Source organism: Symphalangus syndactylus, chromosome 12, assembly GCF_028878055.3.
Source record: "Symphalangus syndactylus isolate Jambi chromosome 12, NHGRI_mSymSyn1-v2.1_pri, whole genome shotgun sequence".
NCBI lineage: Eukaryota > Metazoa > Chordata > Mammalia > Primates > Hylobatidae > Symphalangus > Symphalangus syndactylus.
The window spans coordinates 136905278-136932998 of NC_072441.2; the positions used below are offsets into that span (position 1 = coordinate 136905278).

The 27721-nt window shown below is 41.9% G+C and overlaps 1 protein-coding gene across 7 annotated transcripts in view; it reads right to left on the reverse strand.

The window, feature by feature from the left end:
- NFYC (nuclear transcription factor Y subunit gamma) overlaps positions 1-27721 on the reverse strand; it is a 78853-nt gene that overhangs the window by 25813 nt on the left and 25319 nt on the right. For 4 of the 7 annotated variants that reach the window (XM_055254837.2, XM_055254832.2, XM_055254836.2 and 1 more), the window contains exon 2: positions 6827-6939. In XM_055254837.2, the coding sequence (XP_055110812.1) occupies positions 6827-6931 (105 nt within the window). In that variant the 5' untranslated portion in view covers positions 6932-6939. Of the gene's footprint in view, positions 1-6826; positions 6940-9714; positions 9774-10396; positions 10597-11289; positions 11385-27721 lie in introns of those variants that run through there. The other 3 variants (XM_063625177.1, XM_063625178.1, XM_063625176.1) reach the window with 3 other exon arrangements.

Below are 27721 nucleotides of genomic sequence, written 5' to 3' on the forward strand. Positions count from 1 at the left end.
TGCAGGGACATAAAGAAGGACACATTGCTAGGGACAGCTAGCAATGTGGGGCTGGAGGGAGAGTGAGGGATTGGGAAATGTTCCACAAAGGGGATGACATCTGAATTGTGTCTAAGGGATGTTGGGAATTTGCCTGTTGAAAAAGTATGAGAATGTTATTCAGACAGAACAACAAAGAGAGAGATACAAAAAATCACAGCCTATTTAAGTTTTAGATCTATTACCTGAGTACAGAGGGGAGAAGCAGGAAAGAGGATACTGGGTTGGGGCCAGATCCTAAAGAGATTATTTTTTAAAGTTTAATTCCAGAAATCAACCACTGGTCTTCCTTCTTATGTGGCATATCACAGATGATGACACTACACAGAAATGCCAAAGAGAATGCTAGGGATGATCATTCCTTTGGAAAGCCTCCCAGGCTAATACATACAGCACAAGATGATCATAGATTTAGCTCTCTTGCAAGTGTGCTCTTGTTTGGCTTGGCTTTAAATGTAATTTGTACAAGAATGTTCCATGATTACTTAACTAAAGCCCAAAGTTGATAAAAAAGACCTCTTTCCCCAAATTGAAAGAGTAAAATTTTACTCCTTCAATTTCTATTCTTTAATCAAAAGCAACAAAAGTCAAGGATCAAGAGATCATTCCCGCCTTGCAGAGATATAAAATGAGGCAGAAATTTATAATAAGCTCTGCTTTAATCCCCTTCCCAAAGCTTTTCTTTGTGACAAACTATTTTTTCATGTTCCTGAAACCTTGAGATCTCAAGGAGCAGTGTGTAAAAGTGGATCTTGAGGTGTGTGTATGGTTCATCCCTGTTGACAATCACCCAGCTTTCTATAATCCTATCCTAGCTTTCTAGTTACATGTAAGGATTTACCATAAGCTTGTTGGAAAGGGGAGGCCCTCTACAATCAGTAGATTGAGGCCCAGGAAACTTGGATTCATGCTCCCCACTTCACTAGCTACCATGTAACTGAAGTGAGTAACATTTAACTCCTTAACTCCTTCTCCTGATACGGATTCAACTGGAAGAACAGCTGACACATACTCCCCGCCCGCCCCCCCCCAACTTTTGGGAGTTCTATCAGTAAGGCAGAAGAGCAGATTATCTCTCAGAACATTCTCATGCTCCTGACCACTACCAAAGAACTACGTTAAAAATGCTTCCATCTGAAACTGCTGCATTTCAAGACAAATTCAAATCTGAATTCACTCAATGAGAGTTTGGAGACAAAGAAAAGTCAACAGATCTTGGGCTGCACTAAAGAACGTCCAGAGTTTCAAATAATAAAGAGAAACCTTTTCCAGGCCTACTCAGTCAGGCACTCTGGCAAGTCCAAATTCTCAACCCTTTGAAATCAATGATTCTCAATCTTGGGGCTGCAGGTTAGAATCATCTGAAAAGCTTTTCAAAAACAAGATGCCTGAGCTCTCTTCTGGAGACCAACTGAATCAGGAACTCTAGGACAGTGGTCCCCAACCTCAGGAACCAGTTTTGTGCAAGACATTTTTTCCAGAGATGGGCAGGGTGGGCATTAGATTCTCATAAGGAGTGTGCTACCTAGATCCCTCACATGCGCAGTTCACGATAGGGTTCACATTCCTATGAGAATCTAATGCCGCTGCTGATCTGACAGGAGGTGGAGCTCAGGCAGTAATGCCTGCTCACTGGCTGCTCATCTCCTGCTGTGCAGCCCGGTTCCTAGGTTCCTAACAGGCCATGGACCCATACTGGTCTGTGGCCCAGGGACTGGGGACCCCTGCTCTAGTGGGTAGAGTACTGGCATCATGTTTTTTGAAAACTCCCCTTGTGACTATGATCCAAGTGAGAGTTAAGGACTACTGCTTTACGGCCCTGCTACTCAAAGTAAGGTCCTTGGACCAGCAATGGTATCACCTGGGAACTCAAAAGAAAACACAGAATCCCAGATTCTGTTCCCAACCTACCACATCAGCATCAATATTTTAAGAAGATCCTCCCTCATGTGGTTCACACAGACAATAAAGTTTGAGAAGCACTGCTCTACAGGAAGGGCTCACACAGCGCAGGACCTGTTTTGTAACAGTCCACCAACCTTCACCACCAAGTTCTTGTTTAAACAGTTATCTGATTTGATTGTAATGTTAGAAATGTCATCACCCAATCAGGAGGCACTGAGGAATGAAAAGATGAAACTGCCAATTAAAAGAAAGTGCCCTAGGCACTCAATTACAGTTAAGTGAAGGCTGAATGGGATGTAAAGAGTAAGTAGAGAATTAGATTTTTCTTTTAGAAATTCAGCATCGTTGCCCACCCGCCCCCAACTCACCTCCATAAAGACAAAGTTAGCTTTCTCTTTCCTATTTTCAAAGAGGCCCAGTGGGGCAAAACTCAACACGAAGAAGTCTGTTATTTACTGTTCCCAGAGCTCTGCTGTGCGGGAATATAGTATTTTACACAATCACTCTGGTGCACAATCATCTTGGTATGGTTTTTAACTCATTTCAATCCCAGCTGAACACCACCTGGATTTATAGACCATTACAGAGCTTTTAAGAGTATGAGAACAAGCTAAAATGAAAGATAAATTGCTTTTACGGGACTCAGACCAAAAGGACCTGAGGTCAGTGTTTCCAACACATCATGAAATATATCATCTAGCAAACTTCAATTACTTCTTTTTGAAACAATTTGTGTCCCAGTCTGCGATCACACCTTATGAATATTCTCATAAGTTTTACTTATGATTGGGTAGTTTAAACATAAGGAGTTTTTTTCTTTTTAATCTGTTAGATATTTTGAGGCGTCAACCTAAGAGGCTCTGACACATCTGAGGAAGTCTGGTTTTAAGTACTGTTGAGTTCTGGAAAGGGAGAGATTAAATGCTAAAATGTTTGGTCATGTTACACAGGCAGCAGCGCAGTCAGAGAAGCAGATGCCATCACATGTTGTACTCCTGAGAAGAGGGGAAAATAAGAGTCATACAAAGGGAAAAAAGTTACCCTGACTTTACTGGATTGCATTGTTACTCAAACATGGAACTGATGTTGCTTTGCACTAAACCTGAAGTGGAGTCTAATTCGTTCAAATATTTATTGTGCACCTACTATATGCCAGACATTGTTCTAAGCACCTGATACAAAAGACATAGCATGGCAGAGGTCTAGGAGTCCCTTTCAAAAGTATATAGGAGGAGAATTTTAATTAGTCACCAATACAAGAAGGATTAAAGACAACTTCCTCTTTACTTTTCTTTCTCTTCACCCACAAAACTTGAACCAAAACTGAATCCCTCAAAGTAATTCTCTTTTAACTTCTGATAGACTAAAAGTCTAGGGACTAAAATTTGGTCAACATCATGATCAGCTTTGTTGGCAATCAAACTTGTAAACCAAGTAGGTTACAAATCAAAGCCCAGGGTCTTGAAGAGGTATTTGCACACTCATGTAACACAGCAACACTATTCACAATAGCCAAGAGGTGGAACCAACCCAAATGTCCATTAACAGATGAACAGATAAACAAAATGTAGTATATACATACAACAGGGTATGATTCTGCCTTAAAAAAAAAAAGGATAGGCCAGACATGATGGTTCATGTGTGTAATCTCAGTGCTTTGGAGGGCCAAGGCAGGAGGATTGCTTGAGGCCAGGAATTTTGAGACCAGCCTGGGCAACACAGTGAGACCTCCATCTCTACATAAGATTTTTTTTTTAAAAATTAGCCAGGTGTGGTGGTGCACTAAAACTAGAGTCCTAGCTACTTAGGGGACTGAAGAGGAAGGGTCCCTTGAGCCCAAGAGTTCAAGGCTACAGTGAGCTATAATCCTGCCACTGCACTCCAGCAATGAACAACAGAGTGAGACCTTGTCTCTTTAAAAAAGAAAAAACAAAGGCCAGGCATGGTGGCTCACACCTATAATCCCAGCACTTTGGGAGGTGGAGGTGGGAGGACTGCTTGAGCCCAGAAGTTTGAGACCAGCCAGGGTAACATGGTGGGACCCTGCCTCTACAGAAAAATGCAAAAATTAGCTGGGTTTGGTGGCGTGCACCTGTAGTCTCAGCTACTCAGGAGGCTGAGGCGGGAGGATCGTTTGAGCCTGAGAGGTCAAGGCTGCAGTGAGCCATAATTGTACCACTACACTCCAGCCTGGATGACAGAGTGAGACCCTGTCTCCAAAAAGGAAAAAAAAAAGAAAAAAGATAAAAAAAGAAGGACATCCTGTCACATGCTTCAACAGACATGCTAAGTGATAAGACAAAAAGACGAATACAGATGTTGTTCTACTTACAATGAGGTTACATCCTGATAAAGCTATCGTAAGTTGAAAAGATCCGAAGTTGAAAATGCATTTACTACACCTAGCCTATCAAACGTCATAGCTTAGCCTCGCCCACCTTAAATGTGCTCAGAACATTTACATTAGCCTAAAGTTGGGCGAAATAATATAACACAAACCCTATTTTGTAGTAAAGTGTTGAGTATCTCATAATTTATTGAATACTAGATTGAAAGCGAAAAACAGAATGGTTGAATGGGTACTCAAAGCACAACTGCTACTGAATGCACATCGTTTTCTAACCACTGTAAAGTGGAAAAAACATTAAGTTGAATCATCGTTTAAGTAGGGGACTGTACGATATGATCCCACTTCTATGAGGTTATCAAAAATAGTCAAATTCATAGAAAGCAGAATGGTGGTTGTTTAGTGAGTGCACAGTTTCAGTACTGCAATGTGAAAAAATTCTCAAGATAAGTTTCATAACAATGTGATTATACTTAATACTTCTGAACTGTACATTTAAAAATGGATAAGGGGTGAAATTTTATGTGTTTTTTTACAACTAAAAAAAAAAAAAAGAAATCAAAGTCCAACAAAACAGAAAAGTTAGGTGCTGAGCTTAAACCTCCAGAGTTTATCTGGCCACTTCCCTGATCCTGGATTTATGCCTCTCGGCTCAAGCTGCGGCACAGACTTGCTCGATTGGCCTAGTCCCACCACACCCCAGGAGATCATTTATTTTACACCAAGCTGACCCCAGCACCAAAAGCTGATAAGCTTAATCATGAGATTATCCCCCTAAAATATGAACAAAACACCCCACTTTTGACTTTATTATTTCATTTATTCCTCCCTTCTCTTTTATATCTGAGACAGTTTAGATAACTACTACCTTAGACTGCAGAAGAGGAACAATGACTTTTCAGTGGAAATCCACTCTGAACCCAGGCCAGTCTAAGAAAGGCTAAGCCAAGTTCAACTGCTGAAAACTCTTCATATAAACAAACATGACCTAGAGGTATATCCAAAACATGAATTACTTTTTATCCCTGAAGTCAGTGGGCATTTATCATAAGTTATTTTATTTCATTAATGACTTGTTTATTAGCCTGTCTCATCAGAATCTATGTTCCATGGGTGCAGTGATCCTGTCTGTCTGGTTCATTACTGTATCCACAGTATCTAGCATAGCCTTAGTTGGTACATAATAAGTATTTGTTGAGTGAATGAATAAACTGACACTGTAACGTCAGAAGTTAAAGGTCACTAACCCTAAGCAATTGCAACATTAATTCACATCAGGAAGGAATCCAGTGTCCGCTCTGCCAGGATGCTAGTATTTCCAGGATAGGAATGACACAGCCAACACAGGGAGCTCCTTTAGTATGTGCTAAAATGACACCTTAATGAACATTCTTCATTAAGGACATGACAACTGTATTACAAAAATATTCCAACTCTAACCTGCCTCACCTTCCACTACCACTCTCATACCACATACTTACTCCTTCCCTCAACCTCCGCTAAACACACAGTAACCTCCAGGTACTCTGAATGTCTTGATGTTCCCCTAACTATAAGGCCCTCCCCTCTGGGCCTCCATGTCTTTATGCATGCCCTTGTCTTTGCCCTCTCATCCTTCACATCTGGTGAATGCTTACTCATATTTTAAGACTCAACAAAAATGTTCCCTTTACTTAAACCCTTCCCTAACTCAACCAGAAAGAAACAAGCACTATGTCCTCTGTGCTCCTTGACTTTTACTGCTTCAGGACTCATCACTGTGCCTGATTCAGTAAGTATTTAATAAATACCTACTGACTAAATTATTCTGGTTGTAATTACTAGATTGTAAGCTCCTCACAGGCCGAGGTTATATTTAATTATTCTGAGTCAGTAGTTCTCAATAGGGGATGATTTTTGCCCATGGGGACATTTGCCAGTGTCTGGAGACATTTTTTGGTTGTCACAACTTGGGGAGGGGTGCTACTGGCATCTAGTGAGTAGAGGCTAGGGGTGCTGCTAAACATGCTGTTATGCATAAGATGGCCCCTCACAACAAAGAATTATCTGGCCCAAAATGCCAATAATGCAGGTGTTGAGAAACTGCGATCAAAGTATATCTTTTTAACACCTGGAAAGAGTTCCTGGATCACCATAAATTCGTTGTTGAATAAATTGCCCAATAGTTTTTACCAAGTTCTAGAAATGTGGTAGGGCCAGTAAATCAGGCCTAAAAATTGAGCTACAGCTACTGAAGGAAGATGAGATCTCCGTTTTTCTGTAAGTCCTAAAAGATATGCCTCACATTAAACTACCTCCAAGTCAAAGTATTTACCACATGCCTATGGAAGACCACTGAGATATAAAAGACACCCTTGCAGTTACCTCACAGAAGGCAAATTATGTTTTCATTTTCCTACCCACAGGTCAGGGATGAACTATGCCTCTGTGAATGTGCTTGAAATTAAAAATGTTTTAGTCAGAGTTTTGGTTAATTTCCCAGAGCTCTTTATACTCTTTAAAAGTTTCTAATAAAAGTTTCTCATTCTTCCTCACCACTGTTAAATTCCGGATTTCTTCCATGACCCGAGGCCAGAACGACTGTAGGCTTTGCTGGGCATCACTGCTGCTAGTACCACCAAATCCTCCTTCTGTGGACATCTCGACAACTGAAAATAAACACATACATAAGACACATTAGAAACAATAAAGTCAGACTTTCTGTCCAGATTAGGCATTTGTATATTTGTGGATGTTTTTATGAATCTATTCAATTTTTCAGTTTGATAAGGTATATAACTACGCTAAAAAGATTTTAACATGGACTTACATCTTAAAAACATTGGTAGGAAAGTTTTTCCTTCTATCTAGCTTATACCATAGAGACCACTGAAGAGCTCCAACTAGAATATCAAAAGTTGCTAGAAATGTAAGCTGAAATCCTAATGTTAATCAAGGACTTTTAACTTCTTATATGGGTGTGGGGTGAGGAAAAGTACTTTGTTGCCCTAGTCCAGCCCATAACTTTCAATGCCATTCTTTCCAAAGCTTTTTCAAGTTCTCTGTGGCTTCTCATACTCCACGCCACAGCCTTCAGCAAATTTTTATATTAAAAGTCCCCAGTGATTAGTACTGTACAGAAATGTAAACCCAGAGTCTTAAAAGATAAAAGCCAAGCTGGGCACAATGGCGCATGCCTGTGGTTCCAGCTACTCAGGAAGGTGAGCCAGTAGGATCACTTGGGCCCAAGAGTTCAAGACAGCCTAGGCAACATAGCAAGCCTCTGTCTCTTAAAAAAAAAAAGAGAGAGAGAGCGCTAAGTTTGTTCTTTTGTTTTAGGCACTGTGGTCCTGTTTCTCTGAGGCTCCTGATGATGATTATTCCTTCTAATCTCAGGCAAATCTGCCTCAAAGGACAGGAGGCCAATAACTGCGTAGGTAACATGAAGCCTCTGAAATGAAACTACTTGCCAGTTCTTTCCTAACCTGAATCATGTTATTAAACACAAAGCCTAACACAGCACACTGGCAACTGGAAGCCTTAAAGACAGTTAAAAAAACAAAGGAGAGGCCGGGTGTGGTGGCTCACGCCTGTAATCCAAACACTTTGGGAAGCTGAGGCAGGGGGATCACCTGAGGTCAAGAGTTCGAGACCAGCCTGGGCAACATGGTGAAACCCCATCTCTACTAAAAATACAAAAATTAGCCGGGCGTGGTGGCAGACGCTTGTAATCCCAGTTACTCAGGAGGCAGAGGCAGGAGAATCGCTTGAACCCAGGAGGCAGAGGTTGCAGTGAGCCAAGATCACGCCATTGCACTCCAGCCTGGGCAACAGAGCAAGACTCCATTGCAAAAAGAAAAAAAAAAAAGTAGAATTAAAATTAGGATAGAGAAAGAGGGCTAGAACCTGCAATTTAGTCAACTGCTTTGTGACAAAGAAGGGAAGATGAATAAGGAAACTCATGTCAGTTATAACTGTAGATAACACAGGTTGAGCATCCCTTATCTGAAATTCTGAAATGCCTGGGACCAGAAATGTTTGGGATTGTGACTTTTTTTTTTGAGACAGAATTTCACTCTTGTTGCCCAGACTGGAGTGCAGTGGCGTGATCTCAGCTCACTGCAACCTCCGCCTCCCAGGTTCATGTGATTCTCCTGCCTCAGCCTCCTGGGTAGCTGGGATTACAGGCATCTGCCACCACGCCTGACTAATTGTTTGTATTTTTAGTAGAGATGGGGTTTTGCCATGTTGGCCAGGCTGTCTCAAACTCCTGACCTCAGATGATCCACCCGCCTCGTCCTCCCAAAGTGCTGGGATTACAGGCATGAGCCACCGCGCCCAGCCTTTTTTTTTTTTTTTTTTTTTTTTTTGGAATAAGTTTGCATTATACTTACTGGTTGAGCATCCCAAATCTGAAAATCCAAAATCCAAAATGAGCATTTCCTTTGAGCGTCATGTCAGGGCTCAAAAACTTTTGGATTTCAGATTTTCAGATTAAGGATATTCAACCTGTATTGTAATGTCTTAAGCGCTTATGTGGCAAATATTTAAATGCAAGAACAGTTTAATTAAACACAAAGAATGGAGAAATTTAGTGCTCTCCTAAGAATCTCTATTCTGAGGAATTATTTGAAAAGGTTTAACATGCCAGTGACATGATGCTGGCAGAGAGCTATGTGAGCCATTAGGAACTAATTCTGAGGGGCTGAAAGCAAAGCACCAAAGCCAGTTGTCACATGACCAGACTTGTTACTTTCTAGGCTCCATGTGGATACATACTGGGCAGAACACTCTATCACAGCAGAATGGAATGAAAGCTGACAACTCTAGGTTTAGCCTGTGGGGATGTCCAATTCACTCTTAAATGTTTACAGGTCTCTGATTTTTTTCTTTTTTTTCCTTCCCTTTTCCTTCTAAAGGAAATGATGAGGGGAAAGAAATGGAAGGAAAACAAGAATACAAGCTTCAAAGCAGATTTCATTCTGGTGTAATGACATTAGTGGGTGATGATGTAATGGGAATAGGTTTGGAGCCAACTTCTTGTGGTGGAGGCCTATAAACAGCTGAACAGAAATTCTAGTACCTGGGATACAATATGATCTTGGAGTTTCTGAAGAGAGTTAAGGGGAAGTGTTCAATCACAGTTGAAAATGACTAGATAAAATCTTAAGTCCTAAATAACCAAGTAAGACCCCTGCATTTTCATTTATCACCACATACACATGGCCTATATGCTACTCTCTTAGACGTACTGAGAATAACAACAACAACAAAAAAATTAAGGTAATCTAGAGAAGTTTAGTTATTTATCAGTATTAATAGTTTTCTACAAGGTACTCATGAAAATGAAGACAGTGACTCAATGTAACCTTTTTAAATGGGGCAAACAAAAATATCTTTCTGGAAATAATAATAATTATCAAAAAACTTTAAAAGAATCTAACCTTTTATTGCATGGGTCCCTGGACAGGCCTCATCCTGGCACAACTTGCCATGCAAACTGCTAAGGTCAAAGGAGAAAGATGCACAATTGCCAGGACAGTATCTCTGTATACTTGCTAATGGATGGGTAGGTTTAGTTGGAGTACAAAGATCTGTACGATTTACAAGTCTGGTAACAAATTCTGGCTGTCCTCTGATATCCCCCCAAAACATTACAAAGGTACACAATTCAAAAAGCATGTCCAGAACCATCTGTGCAGTCTGCTTTTAAACGTTGACCTGTCCCAACTACAGATGTGCAGGCATGATCAGCTCCCAAACATCTGTGTAGTCAACAGATCATGAATCTTTGGCTGGCTCAGAGCCACATACTCTAGCAGTGGAAGTCAGGTACAAAACAGAAGTTATCAAATTTTTTTGGAACCGAAAATGTATTAAAGGTTAAGTTTTAAAATTGAGAAGCCCATCTACATTAGGAAATCCAAAATAGGTAAAGCAAAAAATACAAGTCAATAATATCCTTTACATTTTACTGCATCATAGAAGTTCAGGACTGAAAAAAAAAAAAAAAAAAAAAAGACACAAGGAGACACTCAAGTCCACCTCTTTGTAAGATGCTCACAGCTTTTCTTCAACCTCTGCCCAACCCCGGGTGATTCTACCGTAAGTGGTCAACTGGCTTACCTTTGAGGGCCCCCCACTCCAGTTCCGGGAAACTGGCTTACTGGTAAGACATTCTTTCCCATCTTTGGACAGCTCTAACTGTTCTTCTTTACATTAGGTTTTAGAGTTATGGCCTTTATGATTTTTCCATCCAGCAAACTCTTTTTATAAATTCCTGACTTCAAAAGACAAAGGTAATCTTCTTTTGAAGGACACAAGATCTTCTCACCAGGAAAAAAGAGAAAAAGGTTTGAAGCATGTTTTCTAACACCTTTGCAGATATTATTAGTAATGTCTCTTAGAAAAACATAAATTGTTAATGTAAATTCCTGGAGAAACTGAGTACTTTTATTCAAAAGGCTTTTCCTAAAGCAGATCCATTCTTTGCAGGGAGCTTTAAAAACACCCAACAATTATTACTATATATATAAAGCAGGCCGGGCACGGTGGTTCACGTCTGTAATCCCAGCACTTTGGGAGGCCAAGGCGAGTGGATCACCTGAGGTCAGGAGTTCGAGACCAGCCTGGCCAACATGGTGAAACCCCATCTCTACTAAAAATACAAAAATTAGCTGGCTGTGGTGGCACATGCCTGTAGTCCCAGCTACTTGGGAACCAAGGAGATGGAGGTTGCAAACCCAGGAGGTGGAGGTTGCAGTGAGCTGAGGTCACGCCACTGCACTCCAGCCTGGGTGACAGAGCAAGGCTCCGTCTCAAAATAAATAAATAAAGCAACCTTAGTTAATCACCACCTCTTATTTTAATGCATGAATTGCAAATAAATTGATTTTGCTACAGAAGTAGTCCATTTACAACATCTACAAGCCCATGGAAAATATTCTGGGTTCATCTTCTAGGATAATAAGGGAAAGAATGTATTTAAAAGTAAGAGGAGGCTGGGTGCTGTGGCTTACCTCTGTAATCCCAACAACTCCGGAGGTTGAGACAGCAGAATCACTTCAGGCCAGTAGTTTGAGATCAGCCTTGGCAACACAATGAGACTCTGTCTCTAAAAAAAGGATTTTTTTAGGCCAGGAGCTGTGGCTCACACCTGTAATCCCAACACTTTGGGAGGCTGAGGTGGAGGATCACTTGAGGTCAGGAGTTCAAGACCAGCCTGGCTAATATAGCGAAATCCCGTTTCTACTAAAAACACAAAATAAATTAGCCGGGCATGGTGGCACATGCTTATAATCCCAGCTACTTAGGAGGCTGAGGCAACAGGATCACTTGAACCTCGGAAGCGGAGGTTGCAGTGAGCCAAGATAATGCCACTGCACAACAGCCTGGGCGACAGAGTGAGACTCCATCTCAAAAAGAAGAATAAAAAAAATTTTTTTTAATAGGCATTGTGGCACACACCTATAAGTCTTAGCTACTCAGGAGGCTGAGGCAGAAGGATCTCCTGGGCCCAGGAGTTTGAGGCTACAGTGAGCTATGATCACACCACTGCATTCCAGCCTGGGCAACAGAGGGAGACCCTGCCTCAAAAAAATTATAATAATAAAAAATAAAAGAAAGAAGAGACTCATTCCAGGATCCTCTTCATTCCATGTTAAACTACTCTTTCTCTCTCTCTCTCTTTTTTTTCTCGAAGCCAGGGTTTCGCTCTGTTGCCCAGGCTGGAGTGCAGTGGCGTGATCTTGGCTCACTGCAGCCTCTACCTCCTGGGCTCAAGCAATCCTTCCACCACAGCCTCCCAAGTCGCTGGGACTACAGGCACTCAACTGAATTACTATCTCTCCATGAAGTATTCTCTACCGCCTTCTGGAACTGGTCCCTCCCTTGGGAGCTTTAAGGAGGCCCGATCTGCACCTCTCTTTCTGTCCTCACCACATCATCTTGTACAATCACTGTATTTGATACCTTGTATGATGTACACATCAATGTGTATGTCTTATTTTCCCTCCTGCTATACAAGCTCCTTGAGGGTAGGATCTACATGATTCATCTCTCTGGATCCCTCACAGTATCTAGCACACAGTCTGATAACTAATTACCCCTAAGTGGAGGGGTAAGACTGATGCTGGGATATGGCCTTTCAGGAAAAAAAAAAAGGGGGGGGGAGGAATCTTGGAAAGCTTGGCCCTGAAATACTTATTGGAATTGCCTAACCAAAGGAAATGGTTACACAAGCTATTCCAGAAGCTTAGACTAAAGTCCGAAGCTCCGGGACTTTAAAGTAAGACTGCAATCAGAAATCTACCTGAAACTGATTTACTGAAGTGCATTTAAAATAAAAGGGGATGACAGAAAGGACACACACACACAAACATCTAAGACAGTCCTGGAAGCTACAAGGCAGACTTAAAGGCTGGAAATGTGGGTGCGTACCATTCTCAAGTGTAAATCTTTTCAAAGTCAGAACCTCTTCAGAAAAGTGACCAGGATAGATTAGCAAAGTCTGAAATACCAATGACAATGGGTAAGTAGGAGGAGGATAAATACCTCTGCCTGGCCATCCATTAGCAAGAAGATAAGGGGAAAAACATGCAGAAGTGAGATGATTTAATCAGACCACTAATGAGTGGGCAATCTAGCTGTTGCTCTTATATCCAGTTACTCTTCATCACTCCTAAAGAAAAAAATGAAACTTCAGAAGTTTTCAAAACGTCCCAAAATCAGAGTATTCCTCTTTTAAAATTGTCTTGGAAATCTTTCAAGCTCTTGCTCTCAACCAGGTACCATGCCTGCCAAATCTTCCCTTAGTGATATGCCTGGGCATGGAACAACAGGATGTATCAAAATTATCAACCTCATAAATAAAAAAATCTAAGGTTTTATTGCAATATGACCTGGTTTCTGAAACTCAGGACCTTTAGACTTCAGTTCAGCTCTCTATTCCTTGGCATGTACTTCATTCTCTATACCAAACTCTTTTACAGTATGCCTAAATCCACAATACAGCTCTTTGAGGTAACTAAAACCAAACAGATGTTGTTGGGAGATAATACTTAAAAACCTAACATCACAACAACTGTCCAAGGGAAAAAGACCACAGGAAGCTCCGCTAAAATGAAACCCAATTCCTGACCAATGCTGCTTCCAATTAAAGCAAAGTAAGTCCTCCCTTAATGTCTTCGATAGGCTCTTGGAAACTGCAACTTAAGCCAAACATATAACAAAACCAATTTTACCAAAGGCTAATTGACATAAATAAGAGTTAGTTCCTATTCCATATTTCTGGTCACAAAAACATCACCAAACTTCTAAATAAAGATCAAGACACTTCTAATATTAAACACTGAAATAAGTATGAGCTATACATACATTGAAGAAAGATTAAGAAAAATAAAGGCCGGGGCCAGGTGCGGTGGCTCATGCCTGTAAACCCAGCACTTTGGGAGGCCAAGGTGGACAGATCACGAGGTCAGGAGATCGAGACCATCCTGGCCAACATGGTGAAACCCCGTCTCTACTAAAAATAAAAAAAGTTAGCTGGGTGTGGTGGCGCACACCTGTAGTCCCAGCTACTCAGGAGGCTGAGGCGGGGGAATCACTTGAATCCAGGAGGTGGAGGCTGCAGTGAGCTGAGGTCGCACCACTGCACTAGAGCCTGGCAACAGAGCAAGACTCTGTCCCCCGCCCCGCCAAAAGAAAAAGAAAAAGAAAGGCCAGGTGAGGTAGCTCACACCTGTAACCCCAGCACTTTGGGAGGCTGAGACAGGAGGATCACCTGAGGTCAGGAGTTCAAGACCAGCCTGGCCAACATGGTGAAACCCCGTCTCTACTAAAAATACAAAAATTAGCCAGGCGTGGTGGCAGGCACCTGTAATCCCAGCTACTCGGGAGGCTGAGGCATGAGAATCGCTTGAACCCAGGAGGTGGAGGTTGCAGTGAACCAAGATCATGCCACTGCACTCCAGACTGGGAGACAGCAAGACTCCGTCTCAAAAAAAAAAAGTAAGATGATTATTTATCCGATTATTCCAGTTCAGGGTTGCAGATGATTGAAGCCTATCACAACAGTTCAGGGCACAAGGTGGGAACCAAGCCTGGACAACTCAATCACAGGGCACACTCTCACTCAGGCTGAGACAATTTAGATGTGCCAATTAACCTAACATGCACATATTCGGGATGCGGGAAGAAAGCAGAGTACTGGAAAGAAAAATAAACAGATGTGGGGACAATGCTCAGACTCCACACAGAGAGTGACCCCGGCCAGGAACTGGTTTCTTTTTTCTTCATCAATATTATAATCAAACAACATTGTCTGAAGACCCTCTGTACTACTAGTTGAACCATCCTGGGAAGACATGTTTTTACCTAAAAACAATGCTCTGTCAAATGCAAACAAATATATCTTAGCCCAGCACTGACTGAGAAACAAATATAATGTTGGTATTATCATTCCCCTTTAATGTTCCCCAATCCAACTTGCAGCCCTTAGGCTTTTTGGGTTGAGTTCCCAACCATTCCTGTGCATCTCCAACTTAACATGTCAACAAGTATCTCTCTATGATCAAGGCACTTACCTTCTTCACTCACTTTTGTCACTTGCATTTTGATCGTATCTTCCTCTGTCATAAGGTGACATCCTTTTTACAACTATACCTTGTTTTATTACATTTCACTTTATTGTGCTTCACAGATACTACTCTACCAACTGGTCATTCCCACCTCGGGCCTCCCTATTACCTGAGACACAGCAATACTGAAATTAGGCCACTTAATAACCCTACAATGGCCTCTAAGCGTTCAAGTAAAAGAAGAGTCTCACATCTCTCACTTAAAAGCTAAAGGCCAGGTGTGGTGGCTCACGCCTGTAATCCCAGAACTTTGAGGCACCAAGGAGGGCTGAATGCATGAATCCAGGAGTTTGAGACCAGCTTGGCAACATAGAGAGACACCCCCTATCTCTACCAAAAAAAAAAAGAAAAGAAAAGAAAATTAGCCAGTCCTGGTAGTGGCACACACCTGTGGTCCTAGCTACTCAGAAGGCTGAGGTGGGAGGATCACTTGGGCAGCAGTGAGCTATGATCACGCCACCACACTCCAGCCTGGGTGACAGAACAAAACTCTGTCTCTAAATCAATTAATCAAAAGCTAGAAATGATTAAGCTTAGTGAGGAAAGCACATCAAAAGCTGATATGGGGCCGGGCACAGTGGCTCATGCCTGTAATCCCAGCACTTTGGAAGGCCGAAGCGGGTCGATCACCTAAGGTCAGGAGTTCGAGACCACCCTGACCAACATGATGAAACCCCATCTCTACTAAAAATACAAAAATTAGCCAGGCGTGGTGGTGGACGCCTGTAATCCCAGCTACTTGGGAAGCTGAGGCAGAAGAATCTCTTGAACCCAGGAGGCAAAGGTTGCAGTGAGCTGAGATCGCACCATTGCACTCCAGCCTGGGCAACAGAGCAAGACTCCAGCTGAAAAAAAAAAAGAGCTGAGATGGACCAAGAGCTAGGCCTCTTGCACCAAACACTTACCCAAGCTGTGACTGCAAATAAAAAGTTCTTAAAGGAAATTAAAAGTACCCCTCCAGTGAACACACAAATAAGAAAGTAAACAGCTTTATTGCTGATATGAACAAAGTTTCAGTGGTCTAAACAGGAGATCAAACCAACCACAACATTCCTTTAAGCCAAAGCCTAATGCGGAGCAATGCCCTAACTCTCAATTCTATGAAGGCTGAGAGAGGTGAGGAGGCTACAGAAGAAAAGTTGGTTCATGAGGTTTAAGCAAAGAAGCCATCTCCATAACATAAAAGTATAAGGTGAAGTAGCAAGTGCTAATATAGAAGCTGCAAGTTTTATCCCGAAGATCTAGCTAGGGTAATTGATGCAACTGGCTACATTAAACAACAGAATTTCAGTGCAGACAAAATGGACTTTTACTGGAAGAAGATGCCATCAAGGACTTTCATAGCTACAGAGGAGAAGTCAATGCCTGTGGAAGCTGATGCTCATTTACCATTCCAAAAATTCTAGGGCCTTTAAGAATTATACTAAATCTACTCTGCCTGTGCTCTATAAATGGAACAAAGCTTGGATGACAGCACATCTGTTTACAGCATGGTTGACTATTGAAGCTCACTGTTGAGACCTATTGCTCAGAAAAAAAGATTCCTTTCAAAATATTACTGCTCACTAACAATATACCTGGTCATCCAAAAACTGATGGAGGCTGGGCGCAGTGGCTCACATCTGTAATCCTAACACTTTGGGAGGCCGAGGCAGGCGGATAACCTGAGGTCAGGAGTTCGAGACCAGCCTGGCCAACACAGTGAAACCCAGTCTCCACTAAAAATACAAAAATTAGCTCGGCGTGATGGCGGGCACCTGTAATCCCAGCTACTCAGGAGGCTGAGGCAGGAGAATCGCTTAAACCCAGGAGGCAGAGGTTGCAGTGAGCCAAGGTTGCACCACTGCACTCCAGCCTGGGTAGCAGAGCGAGACTCCGTCTCAAAAAACAAAACAAAAAACATTAATCTGTTTGCACAACTCCATCAGAGTTTTGTTTTGTTTTGTTTTGTTTTGTGACAGTCTCGCTCTGTCGCCCAGGCTGGAGTGCAGTGGTGCCATCTCAGGTCACTGCAACCTCCGCCTTCTGGGTTCAAGCGATTCTCATGCCTCAGCCTCCCGAGTAGCTGGGATGGCAGGCATGTGCCACCACGCCCAGCTAATTTTTATAATTTTAGTAAAGACAGGGTTTCACCATGTTGGCCAGACTGGTCTCAAACTCTTGACTTCAAGTAATCCGCCCGCCTCAGCCTCCCAAAGTGCTGGGGTTACAGACGTAAGCCATCGCGCCCAGCCAAGATTAGTATGTTAACACCTGCTAACACAATATCCATTCTGCAGCCCATGGATCAAAGAGTAATTTCAACATTCAAGTCTTATTATTGAAGAAAATACATGGCCGGGCGCGGTGGCTCATGCCTGTAATCCCAGCACTTTGAGAGGCGAAGGCAGAAGGATCACCTGAGGTCAGGAGTTTGAGACCATCCTGGCCAACATAATGAAACCCCATCTCTACTAAAAACACAAAAATTAGCCGGGCTTGGTGGTGCACGCCTGTACTCCCAGCTACTCCAGAGGCCAAAGCATGAGGTTGCAGTGATCCGAGATCACGCCACTGCACTCCAGCCTAGGTGACAGAGTGAGACTCTGTCTCAAAAATAAAAACACTTCATAAGGACACAGCTGCCATAGACAGGGATTCCTCAGACAGATCTGAGTAAATTGAAAACCTTCTAGACAGGATTCACCATTCCTATGATTTGGGAACCCCTAAGTCATGAAACTGGCATAATAACTGTCCACAGATTAGAATACGCCTCGGGACATCTGGTAGAAGATAATGCAAAAATATCATTAAGAGTATTAAGAATATTTATGGCAGGCCGGGCGAGGTGGCTCATGCCTGTAATCCTAGCACTTTGGGAGGCCAAGGCGGGTGGATCACAAGGTAATGAGTTTGAGACCAGCCGGGCCAACATGGTGAAACCCTGTATTTCTACTAAAAAAATACAAAAATTAGCAGGGCATGGTGGTGTGGGCCTGAAATCCCAGCTACTCGGAAGGCTGAGGCAGAAAAATCGCTTGAACCCGGGAGGTGGAGGTTGCAGTGAGCCAAGATCGCACCACTGCACTCCAGCCTGGGCGACAGAGCAAGACCTTGTCTCAAAAAAAAAAAAAAAAGAATATTCATGACCAAGCACAGTGCCTCATGCCTGTAATTCCAGCAGTTTGGGAGGCCAAGGCGGGAGGACTGCTTTAGCTCAGGACTTCAAAACCAGCCTGGGCAACATGGCAAAACCCTGTCTCTACAAAAAATACAAAAATTAGCTGGGTGTGGTGGCACATGCTTATAGTCCCAACTACTTGGGAGGCTGAGGTGGGAGGATCACTTGAGCCTGGGAGGTCAGGGCTGCAGTGAGCCAAGATCGTGCTACTGCACTCCAGCCTGGGCAACAGAGTAAGACCCTGTCTCAAAAACAAACAAACAAAACAAACAAAAAAAGCCATTCAAAATTCATGGGAGGAGGTCAAAATATAAACATTAACAGGAGTCTGAGGTTGATTCCAATCCTCCTGGATGATTTTGGGGGGTTTGAGACTTCAGTGGAAGAAGTAACTGTAGACATGGTAGAAATAGCAAGAGAACTGTAATTAGAAGTGGAGCCTGAGATGTGACTGGATTGCTGCAGTCTCATGATAAAACTTTAACAGATGAGGAGTTGCTTCTTATGGAAGGCAAAGAAAGTCGTTTCTTGAAATGGAACCTACTCCCAGTGAAAATGCTATGAACATTAGAATATTATATAAACTTAGTTCATAAAATAGTGGCAGGATTTGAGAGGACAAACTCCAGTTTTGAAAGAAGCTCCACTCTGGGTAAAATGCTATCAAACAGAAAAGCATGCTACAGAGAAATCTTTCATGAAAGGAAGTCAACTGAAGCAACAAACTTCACTGCTGCCTTATTTTAAGAAATTGCCAGCCAGGCACAGTGGCTCACGCCAGTAATCCCAGCACTTTGGGAGGCTAGGGCGAGAGGACCACTTCAGCCCAGGAGTTTGAGACCTCTACTTCCCCAACTCTGATTAATGCCAAGTTTGATGTTTGAGGGTACGTCTGTCTTAAGAGGAAGCCGCTTTTCAAAGTGCCTACTGGAAAACCATGCTTCCTAAAAGACTTAGGCTTGGAAGTGGCTGCACACTGCTCTCCTTAAAGATCTGTACACAAGGACACATTTTCAAACTGGCAGAAGAGCCACTTTTCCTTCAAAAACAAAAATATTTTTCTATTTGGTATCTAGTACAATATAATCTTTGAAACAGGTGCCCGATCATAATATAGTTGTAGTATAACTAGAGAAAAATGAAGGCACAGCAACTGTATAAACAATGAAAGTGATAGGAAGGCATGAACAGAATATTTGAAAACTTTTTTCTGTGGAATAGAAAATGGTATGTAACATCTTACTTCACACACATTCTTACTCATCCTTTCAATGCTCAAACTTAAATCATCTCTGCACATATGACAGCAATAAAACACTATCAGTATTTTGTATGATGAAGAAAAAGGATCAAGTATTTAGCGAAGTATTCTAAAGCAGGGGTCTAAAAACTACAGCTCATAGGCCACATCTGGCCTACAGCCTGTTTTTAGAAACAGTTTCACTGGAAGACATCAACCCTAATTATTTATTTATTTATTTATTCATTCATTTATTTTTAGACGGAGCCTCAGTGTGTCATCCAGGCTGGAGTACAATGGCACGATCTTGGCTCACTGCAACCTCCACCTCCCGGGTTCAAGCGATTCTCCCACCTCAGCCTCCCAAGTAGCCGGGATTATAGGTACCCGCCATCACACCCAGCTAATTTTTGTATTTTTGAAGAGACGGGTTTCACCATGTTGACCAGGCTGGTCTTGAACTCCTGACCTTAAGTGATCTGCCCACCTTGGCCTCCCAAAATGCTGGGATTACAGGCATGAGCCACCATGTCCGGCCCCTAATTAGTTTATATTGTCTATTCATGCTAAACAGTAGAGTTGAAGAGTTACAACAAAAATCATATAGCCACAAAGCCTAAAATATCTGGCCCTTTAAGGAAAAAGGTTCAACCAGGCGTGGTAGCTCACGCCTCTAATCCCAGCACTCTGGGAGGCCAAGGCGGGAGGATCACTTGAACCCAGGAGCTTGAGATCAGCCTGGGCAACACAGTGAGACCCCCATCTCAACAGAAAATAAAAAATAAAAAATTAGCCAGGTGTGGTGGCCCACACCTGTAGTCCCAGCTACTCAGGAGGCTGAGGCGGGAGGATTGCTTGAGCCTGGGAGGTCAAACCTGCAGTGAGCCATGATTGCACCACTGCACTCTAGCCTGAGCAGCAGAGCAAGATCCTGTCTCAAAAAAAAAAAAAAAAAAAGAAAAGAAAAAGTTTCAGATAACATTCTGATCTTGTTTTAAAGCACTATTAGGTGTTTTATTTATCCCTGATTTACTGATGGGGAAACTGATACCAGAGGATGAGAAGCTGGTCCTAGATCATAACACAACTGTTACTTAGCTCACTTGCCTCCCTCACCTGTTAATCCTCAATTAGAAGTAAGCTGGGCCGGACCCCCTCTGCCCCACAGAAGTATCTGTTAGTCTCTTTGACCCTCCAGCCTAACAAGTAAATAAATCCTTGTAGGAAGACTGGTGAGTAACTGGTTTTTCAGGCCTCGATCCCGAAAAGGAATTGTGACATGAGCTAGAGACAGAAAGAGTGCCTGTAGCCTAAGTTAAGTTGTATTCTAAAACAATGCATCTTTTTCTTACTGGGTCCCTTCTGAGATTCACAAACAGCCTCTTGCCCAGTTTCTGGCAGTATCCTGCGTTTGTGTGTCCAGCAGAGGTAAGAAGTGTGATTCTGAAGAATGTTTCATAGATGCCAACTTACGGGCTTTAGAGTTCATAAAATACATGCCACATACATCATCCTCAATTGACCCTTACTTAGCTCAGTGATAAATGTACCAATATAATTCCAATTTTATAGATAAGGTTGAGGATTGGAATATCAAGTTACTTGCTCAAGATCACAATCCAATAAATGATAAGAGTCAAAATGCAAAAGCTCCAAAATTCTGTCTTGATTTATTATAACTTGCTCATTCCCACTTTTTGCACTGTTTTTTTTTTGTTTTTTTTTGTTTTTTTGAGACAGTGTCTCACTCTGTCGCCCAGGCTGGAGTGCAGTGGCGCAATCTCGGCTCACTGCAAGCTCCGCCTCCCGGGTTCATGCCATTCTCCTGCTTCAGCCTCTCCGAGTAGCTGGGACTACAGGCGCCCGCCACCACGCCCGGCTAATTTTTTTTTGTATTTTTTAGTAGAGACAGGGTTTCACCGTGGTCTCGATCTCCTGACCTTGTGATTCGCCCGCCTCGGCCTCCCAAAGTGCTGGGATTACAAGCGTGAGCCACCACGCCCGGCCTTTTTGCACTGTTTAAGCTCTGTCACTCTTTTTTCTTTTCTGTTTTATCCTTCCCCTTTGCATGTCTCTAGGCAGGTTAGCAGCACCTATGAATACTCAGCTGCGAACAGTTGGGGGCACTAAAGCACAAGGTAAATACATAAATAAATAAAATGTATTGGACCTGGGGGTTCTTAGCTCTCTGGCGAACTGTGATCTTGAGCAAATCTCTTAACTTCTTAGAAACTTCTCTATTCATCTACAGCAACATCCCACAGGGCAGTTGAAACACACAAATGGTAAAACACGTTAGAAGGCCTCAAAAAATAGCAAGCTTCATACAAATGCCAGATGGTATCATATCATGACTGCTTGAAGCTAAACAAGACACCAACTACTGGTCTGAAGAGTCCCAGATATGGTACCGAGCCTAAAGACCAACTAGCTTCTTTTTCTCTATAATTTAGACTACTTACTTTGCTTTTAACATATTTCTTTAAAAAGCCTAGTTTCAGATGCATGGAAATACATATTAAAATAGAGAAAGATGTTCTCCTATCTCTTTTATAAACACGAAATAATTTTTAAGCCCTTTAAACTATTAAATTTGGAACAAATGTACTAGTTCCAAAAAAGCAAAGAATTCAAGCTGAAAATGGGAACGCTCCAAATTTAAATCCCTGGGTGTGTCAATGATCAATAGCTGTACTAGGTTTTCTCTCCACACTAATCCAAAAACATTTAAATTCTTTTTTTAATTAATTATTTATTTATATATATTTTTTGAGATGGAATCTCACTCTGTCGCCCAGGCTGGAATGCAGTAGCATGATCTTGGCTCACTGCAAGCTCCGCCTCCCGGGTCCACACCATTGTCCTGCCTCAGCCTCCCAAGTAGCTGGGACCACAGGTGCCCACCACCACGCCTGGCTAATTTTTTATATTTTTAGTAGAGACGGGGTTTCACCGTGTTAGCCAGGATGGTCTCGATCTCCTGACCTCGTGATCTGCCCGCCTCGGCCTCCCTAAGTGCTGGGATTACAGGCATGAGCCACCACACCCAGCCTTAAATTCTTAGAATATGTCTCCTTGGGCTGGGAATGGTGGCTCATGCCTGTAATCTCAGCACTTTGGGAGGCCGAAGCAGGAGGATCGCTTGAGCCCAGGAGTTCAAGATTATCCTGGGAAACATAGAAAGACCTCATCTCCACAAAAAAGAAAAAAAAAAATAGCCTGTGTGGTGGAACGCACCTGTAGCTCCCGCTACTCAGGAGGCTGGGGCAGGAGGATCACTTGAGCCAAGAAGTTGGGAGACTGCAATGAGCCATGATTGCACTACTGCACTTCAGCCTGGGCAACAGAGTGAGACCCTGTATCAAAAAAAACCCCAAAAAAACCCACAACGACCACCATCTCCTTGGATACCTCAGACTTCCACAAGCTAGGAGTACGTGCCTGTTTTGTCTTGTGAAAGGAATCTTGTTTATGTTAGAGGGTAGAGGAAACCTGGAGTCCAGGCAGCTCCCCAATCAACCTGGCCCCACCGTCCAAGCAAAAGATTCTGTTTGGAGCTCTAAAGAGAGCTCCACCCACTTCCATCTATATCCAACATCCTGAAGTGAACATGAAGGCAACATGTTCTGGAAAGTTGGAATTTCTCAGACTATCTCATGGATTGAAACCAATGTTTAAGGCTCTTCTGCAATAGCATTGGTAAGATGCTTGCCTTTACAGTACAACTATAAAGAAATTAAACACTGTCTACACATTCACTAATCAGTGATGACTAAATTTTTTTTCTCCCCAAGAAACCATTCCTGGCACACAATCAAATCTATTTCTCTAATTAGCATATTTACTTGCTTCAGACTTGTGTAACATATTCTCTTTTTTTAGGGGGCATATTATTTTTTAAGCTTAAATTTTTCATGCTCCTATTTTTTCCCCAGTTTGTAAGACAAACATAATCATTTTGTTTCTGATACATCCTCAAGGCAAATGTGCCTTGCACACAGTGGGGATTCAATACACATCTACTGAATGAACAAACACAGGTTGCTCAAGAACTTAAAAAAATTTTTTTTTAAATAACAGTGTCTTGCTCTGTTGCCCAGGCTGGAGTGCAGTGGCATCATGGCTCACTGAAGCCTCAACCTCCTGAGTTCAAGCGATCCTCCCGTGCTCAGCCCCCTGAGTAGCGGGGACTACAGGTGCTTGCCACCATACCTGGCTAATTTTTAAAATTTTTTGTAAAGACAGGGTCTTGCTCTCTTGCCCAGGCTGGTCTCAAACTCCTGGGCTCAAGTGATCCTCTCACTTTCCAAAGTGCTGGGATTACAGATGTGAGCCACCGTGCCTGGACAAGAACTATTTTAAGACCCCAAGTATGCTTGGCCTCATTCTAGGTACTTTTCTTTGAAATGGGAAAATTCCTTCTTAAGTATCTGTGCTCAGTCGTGCAGTAACCTTTGTGCAGTAATCCAATGGAAGAGCCACAAGAGTGGGGATGGAGAAAAACTTGTTCTACTTTGGAAAATGAAGCACAAATGTAGACAATTATCTAATCATAGGCTCCACTGAAAAATGGGAGATTGTGCTGGTGAGTTAATACATCTAAAAACCATGTGGGCGGGGGGACAGGGGAAGGCAGAAAATTGTCAATTAAAAACCTAGAGGGCGTTATAAGAATGTCAATATGAGCTTGGCTGTATTGATTCGGCTGTCTGGATTCTGCTCATTCAGATACACTGTGAAATCTTCCCTCTGCTTAGTGTCTTTTATCATTGATATAAATGTTTAAAAGAGGAGAAGAAAGAAAGGAAAAGGACATGAAATGAGACAAATCTTCCAAGCCAACCAAACCCTGAATCTCTTAACTTCATGTATACAGCTGTCAGGAACTGAGAAAATAAAGACCACTTCAAAGAGTGCAAAGTGACTGAGATAGTTATGCTAATCCCTTACATTTGTATATACTTTACACTTCTTAAAGTAGTTTCACATTATTTTATGTGTTTCTCACCATAAACACATAAGATAAGCAACACAGGTTCAAATATTCCCATCTGACAGATAAAGATACTTTATCCAGGTAGACTGAGGAACTTGGCCGAAGTCACCAGGACAAGTACATGCCACAGCTGAAATTAAAATTCATGTCTTCTGATTCTCAGTTCTGTGCTCTTTCATTAAATCTTCTCCTACTTTAGAATTGGTAACAATAGAAAACCCAAAACTTAAGAACCTATAGCTTTTCTCAGCCTGGAACACAAATCCACCAGGCCTTTTTACCTTTAGTTTTCCTGATCACTCTACTGAAAAAAGTACTCCAAAAAAAATCAAGATACCAGATTCTTAAACATTTCAATGTAGAAAGCTTAAACAAGAAAGCTTAAGGTTTTCAAGCTCGTTAAACTGCAGTTGCATCAAAGGTGTGGGAGTAGGCCATCTAGTTACCAAACAAGAGTGGAGATAGAAAGGATCAAGTTCACTTTCTGGGGGCCTGGTGATGGGAAGTCACTCTATCCTTTCTCTATAATTCAGAAGAACAGCCTTAGCCCAGCCCCCTATATTGGAGATATTTTCACAGCTGCCCACTTATAGGAGGAATCACCTGGCTAAATTCTATGCAGTGTTTCAAAATTATAGCTATCGCTACATTGTGAACATGGTGATGTTATCTTGATTATCCAGCCATTCCTCCAAGAAATCAGAATTCCTTTGTTCCACCTCACTAGGCTAAGCAAGGATTATAAATCATAGCTAGGAAATTTAAAGCAACTGATTATTTAAGAACACCATGGGCCAGGCGCCGTGGCTCACGCCTGTAATCCCAGCACTTTGGGAGGCCGAGGCGGGCGGATCTCGAGGTCATAAGATCAAGACCATCTGGCCAACATGGTGAAACCCCATCTCTACTAAAAATACAAAAATTAGCTGGGCGTGGTGGCGCACATCTGTAGTCCCAGCTACTCGGGAGGCTGAGGCAGGAGAATCGCTTGAACCTGGAAGGCGGAGGTTGCAGTGAGCCAAGATGGTACCACTGCACTCCAGCCTGGCGACAGAGCAAGACTCCGTCTCAAAAAAAAAAAAAAAAAAAAAAACACCATGATTCATCTAAAAATATCGATCCCTATGTTTCAAGATGAGAACCCAAATATGGGAGCTGCCTCAATACATACCACAAAGTATGTATTTGCATAGCTAAGGGATACCATAGAACACCTAATACAATTCTAACCACATATCTATTTGGAAAAAATCCTTCAACTACTTACCTGACTTTAGTGAATTTAGTATTCATTAAAGACAATTTCCAAAATACTGCTCAATTGTATCTATCTACTTGTACCATGCTTTGTTCCAAAAAGTGACCGTGTTCACCTATTTTAACAAACACTTTAAAGGTAATTCAATTTGACTATTATGTTTGCTCCCTTTACGATTAGCCTGTTAAGTAGTCTATAATATGAGAGTTGATGAGAACTCTGGGAAAGTTCTGTGCCTTTCAGGGGAGAAGCAAGTACAGGAAAAGAGAAGGTAAGAGGGAGAATTAGTCCCTGAAGATGGACACAGCTAGATTGTTTTTCATATATGGCAAGAAAGTGCAGTATAAAGAGCAAAAGCCTTTGTCACTAGGCTCTGCCTTCTATTTTCTCACCCTCAAAATGGGGGATGATAATCGTCTGTCCTACTTACATTAGGTAGATACCAAATAAGAGAATGAGTATGAAATCACTAACTATAAAGTACTATTCATATAAACACTGCATTCTATTACATTGCTTAACCACCTTCAAGGGGAGCTTCATGGGCATCTGGCCAATGAATTTCCAAGAGGAAAATAATCATGGAGTTTAGATTATAAATAATGAGGTAAAATGGCTGGAAATTTACCACTATTTCTCTAGTGAAAAGTTTCTTATTGCCTTTATTTTAGATTGAGGATAATTACAACATACATAGCCTAGAAACTAAATATAGGTGTTTTATATTAAAAATTCTGCTAAATCCTACAGACGAGGCTAGTCTCATTCCTGGTAATTAATTGTGTGTGCTGCTCATTGGTGCTACTATGATCATGTGGGCTATAAATTACTTGCTCAGCAAATGCTGCCAAATTCCTACATATGTATTTTTGGTCAGCTTCATGCAGGATGCTGCCATTTGAGATTTTACAAAGCTAAAATCAGTAAGATTATGCCCAATGCAACTCAGAAAATAAAATCTAGTCTTTGTACCGAATGGAGATGTGGTATATGTGCTAATCTCAAGGAAATATTTGTACATCTTTAAAGCAAGTGAAGGTCACCAGATTCTAAGGCAGTATTTCTAGTCTTTTACTTATCAAGGCACACACAGAAAGTGTTAATATTAGCTTTTCGAATATTTAACCTATGAGCTGATACTGATGCCCTCATTTAGTTGAACTTGTCACAAGACCATGTATTACATACGGTGCTCCAAGTACTGTGAGGAAGATGTAGGCTAACAATGAAACCTTTACCTTGTTGTACATGCCTGGATTAAGGGGAGTTACAGATATTCTCTATTTTTAGTAAACTAATACTAAAAAACCAAGCAAGTAACTTTTTGGGATAAAGAATATTAATTCTTACATGGGAACTGCACACTCAGACAACAGGGGTGTGCAACCAAAAAAAGCTTAGAGAACAATGACCTAGAGGACTCTACCATGCTCATTTCCGGATTTCTCAACTTTAGACATTTTTGGGCTTCCATCTTTGACATGTAGCACTAGTCTTCTGTCAATTCTCTTTCTTGATTCTCTCCTGTTTGTCCCCTAGGTTCAGCTATAATCTCTATGAGCCTAAATTCCAAATATACATTACCAATTTTGATATTTCTCCAAAGCTTCAGTCCTTCATGTACAAGCTGCCTGGCTGGACATCTACAACCAGAAAGCTACCCAGAACTGAAATTCCACGTGCCCCAAATCAAATCTATCTTCTTTTCCCCCCAAACTTGCTCTTCCTAAATTTCTGTTTCAATCCTCCAGTCACCCAGACTTGAAATCTCAGTATCATTTTGCACTTTTTCTCCTCTGTTCCTTAATTCTAATCCGCTGCTAAATTCTATAGTAACAGTGTCCAACAGTGTCCATCTCCTGACCTTTCTTCATACTACCACTATCTCTGTTCAGACCCTCATTGCCTCCACATAATAAAACCGATGATGATGACAGCCAATGCTCATTAGGAGTTACTGTGTGCCAGGTACAATTCTAAGCCCTTTATATGTTACTACCTATTTTAAACCTCCTAATAATCCTATAAGGGTTGTGAACCTAAGATGTGTAATAAATCTTATAAAACTGCAGCTCTCATAATGCCACATCACTCTACTACCCCAGATTTCCAACGGTCACCAATGTCAAGCAGACACTGTTCAAATTTCTTAGCCTA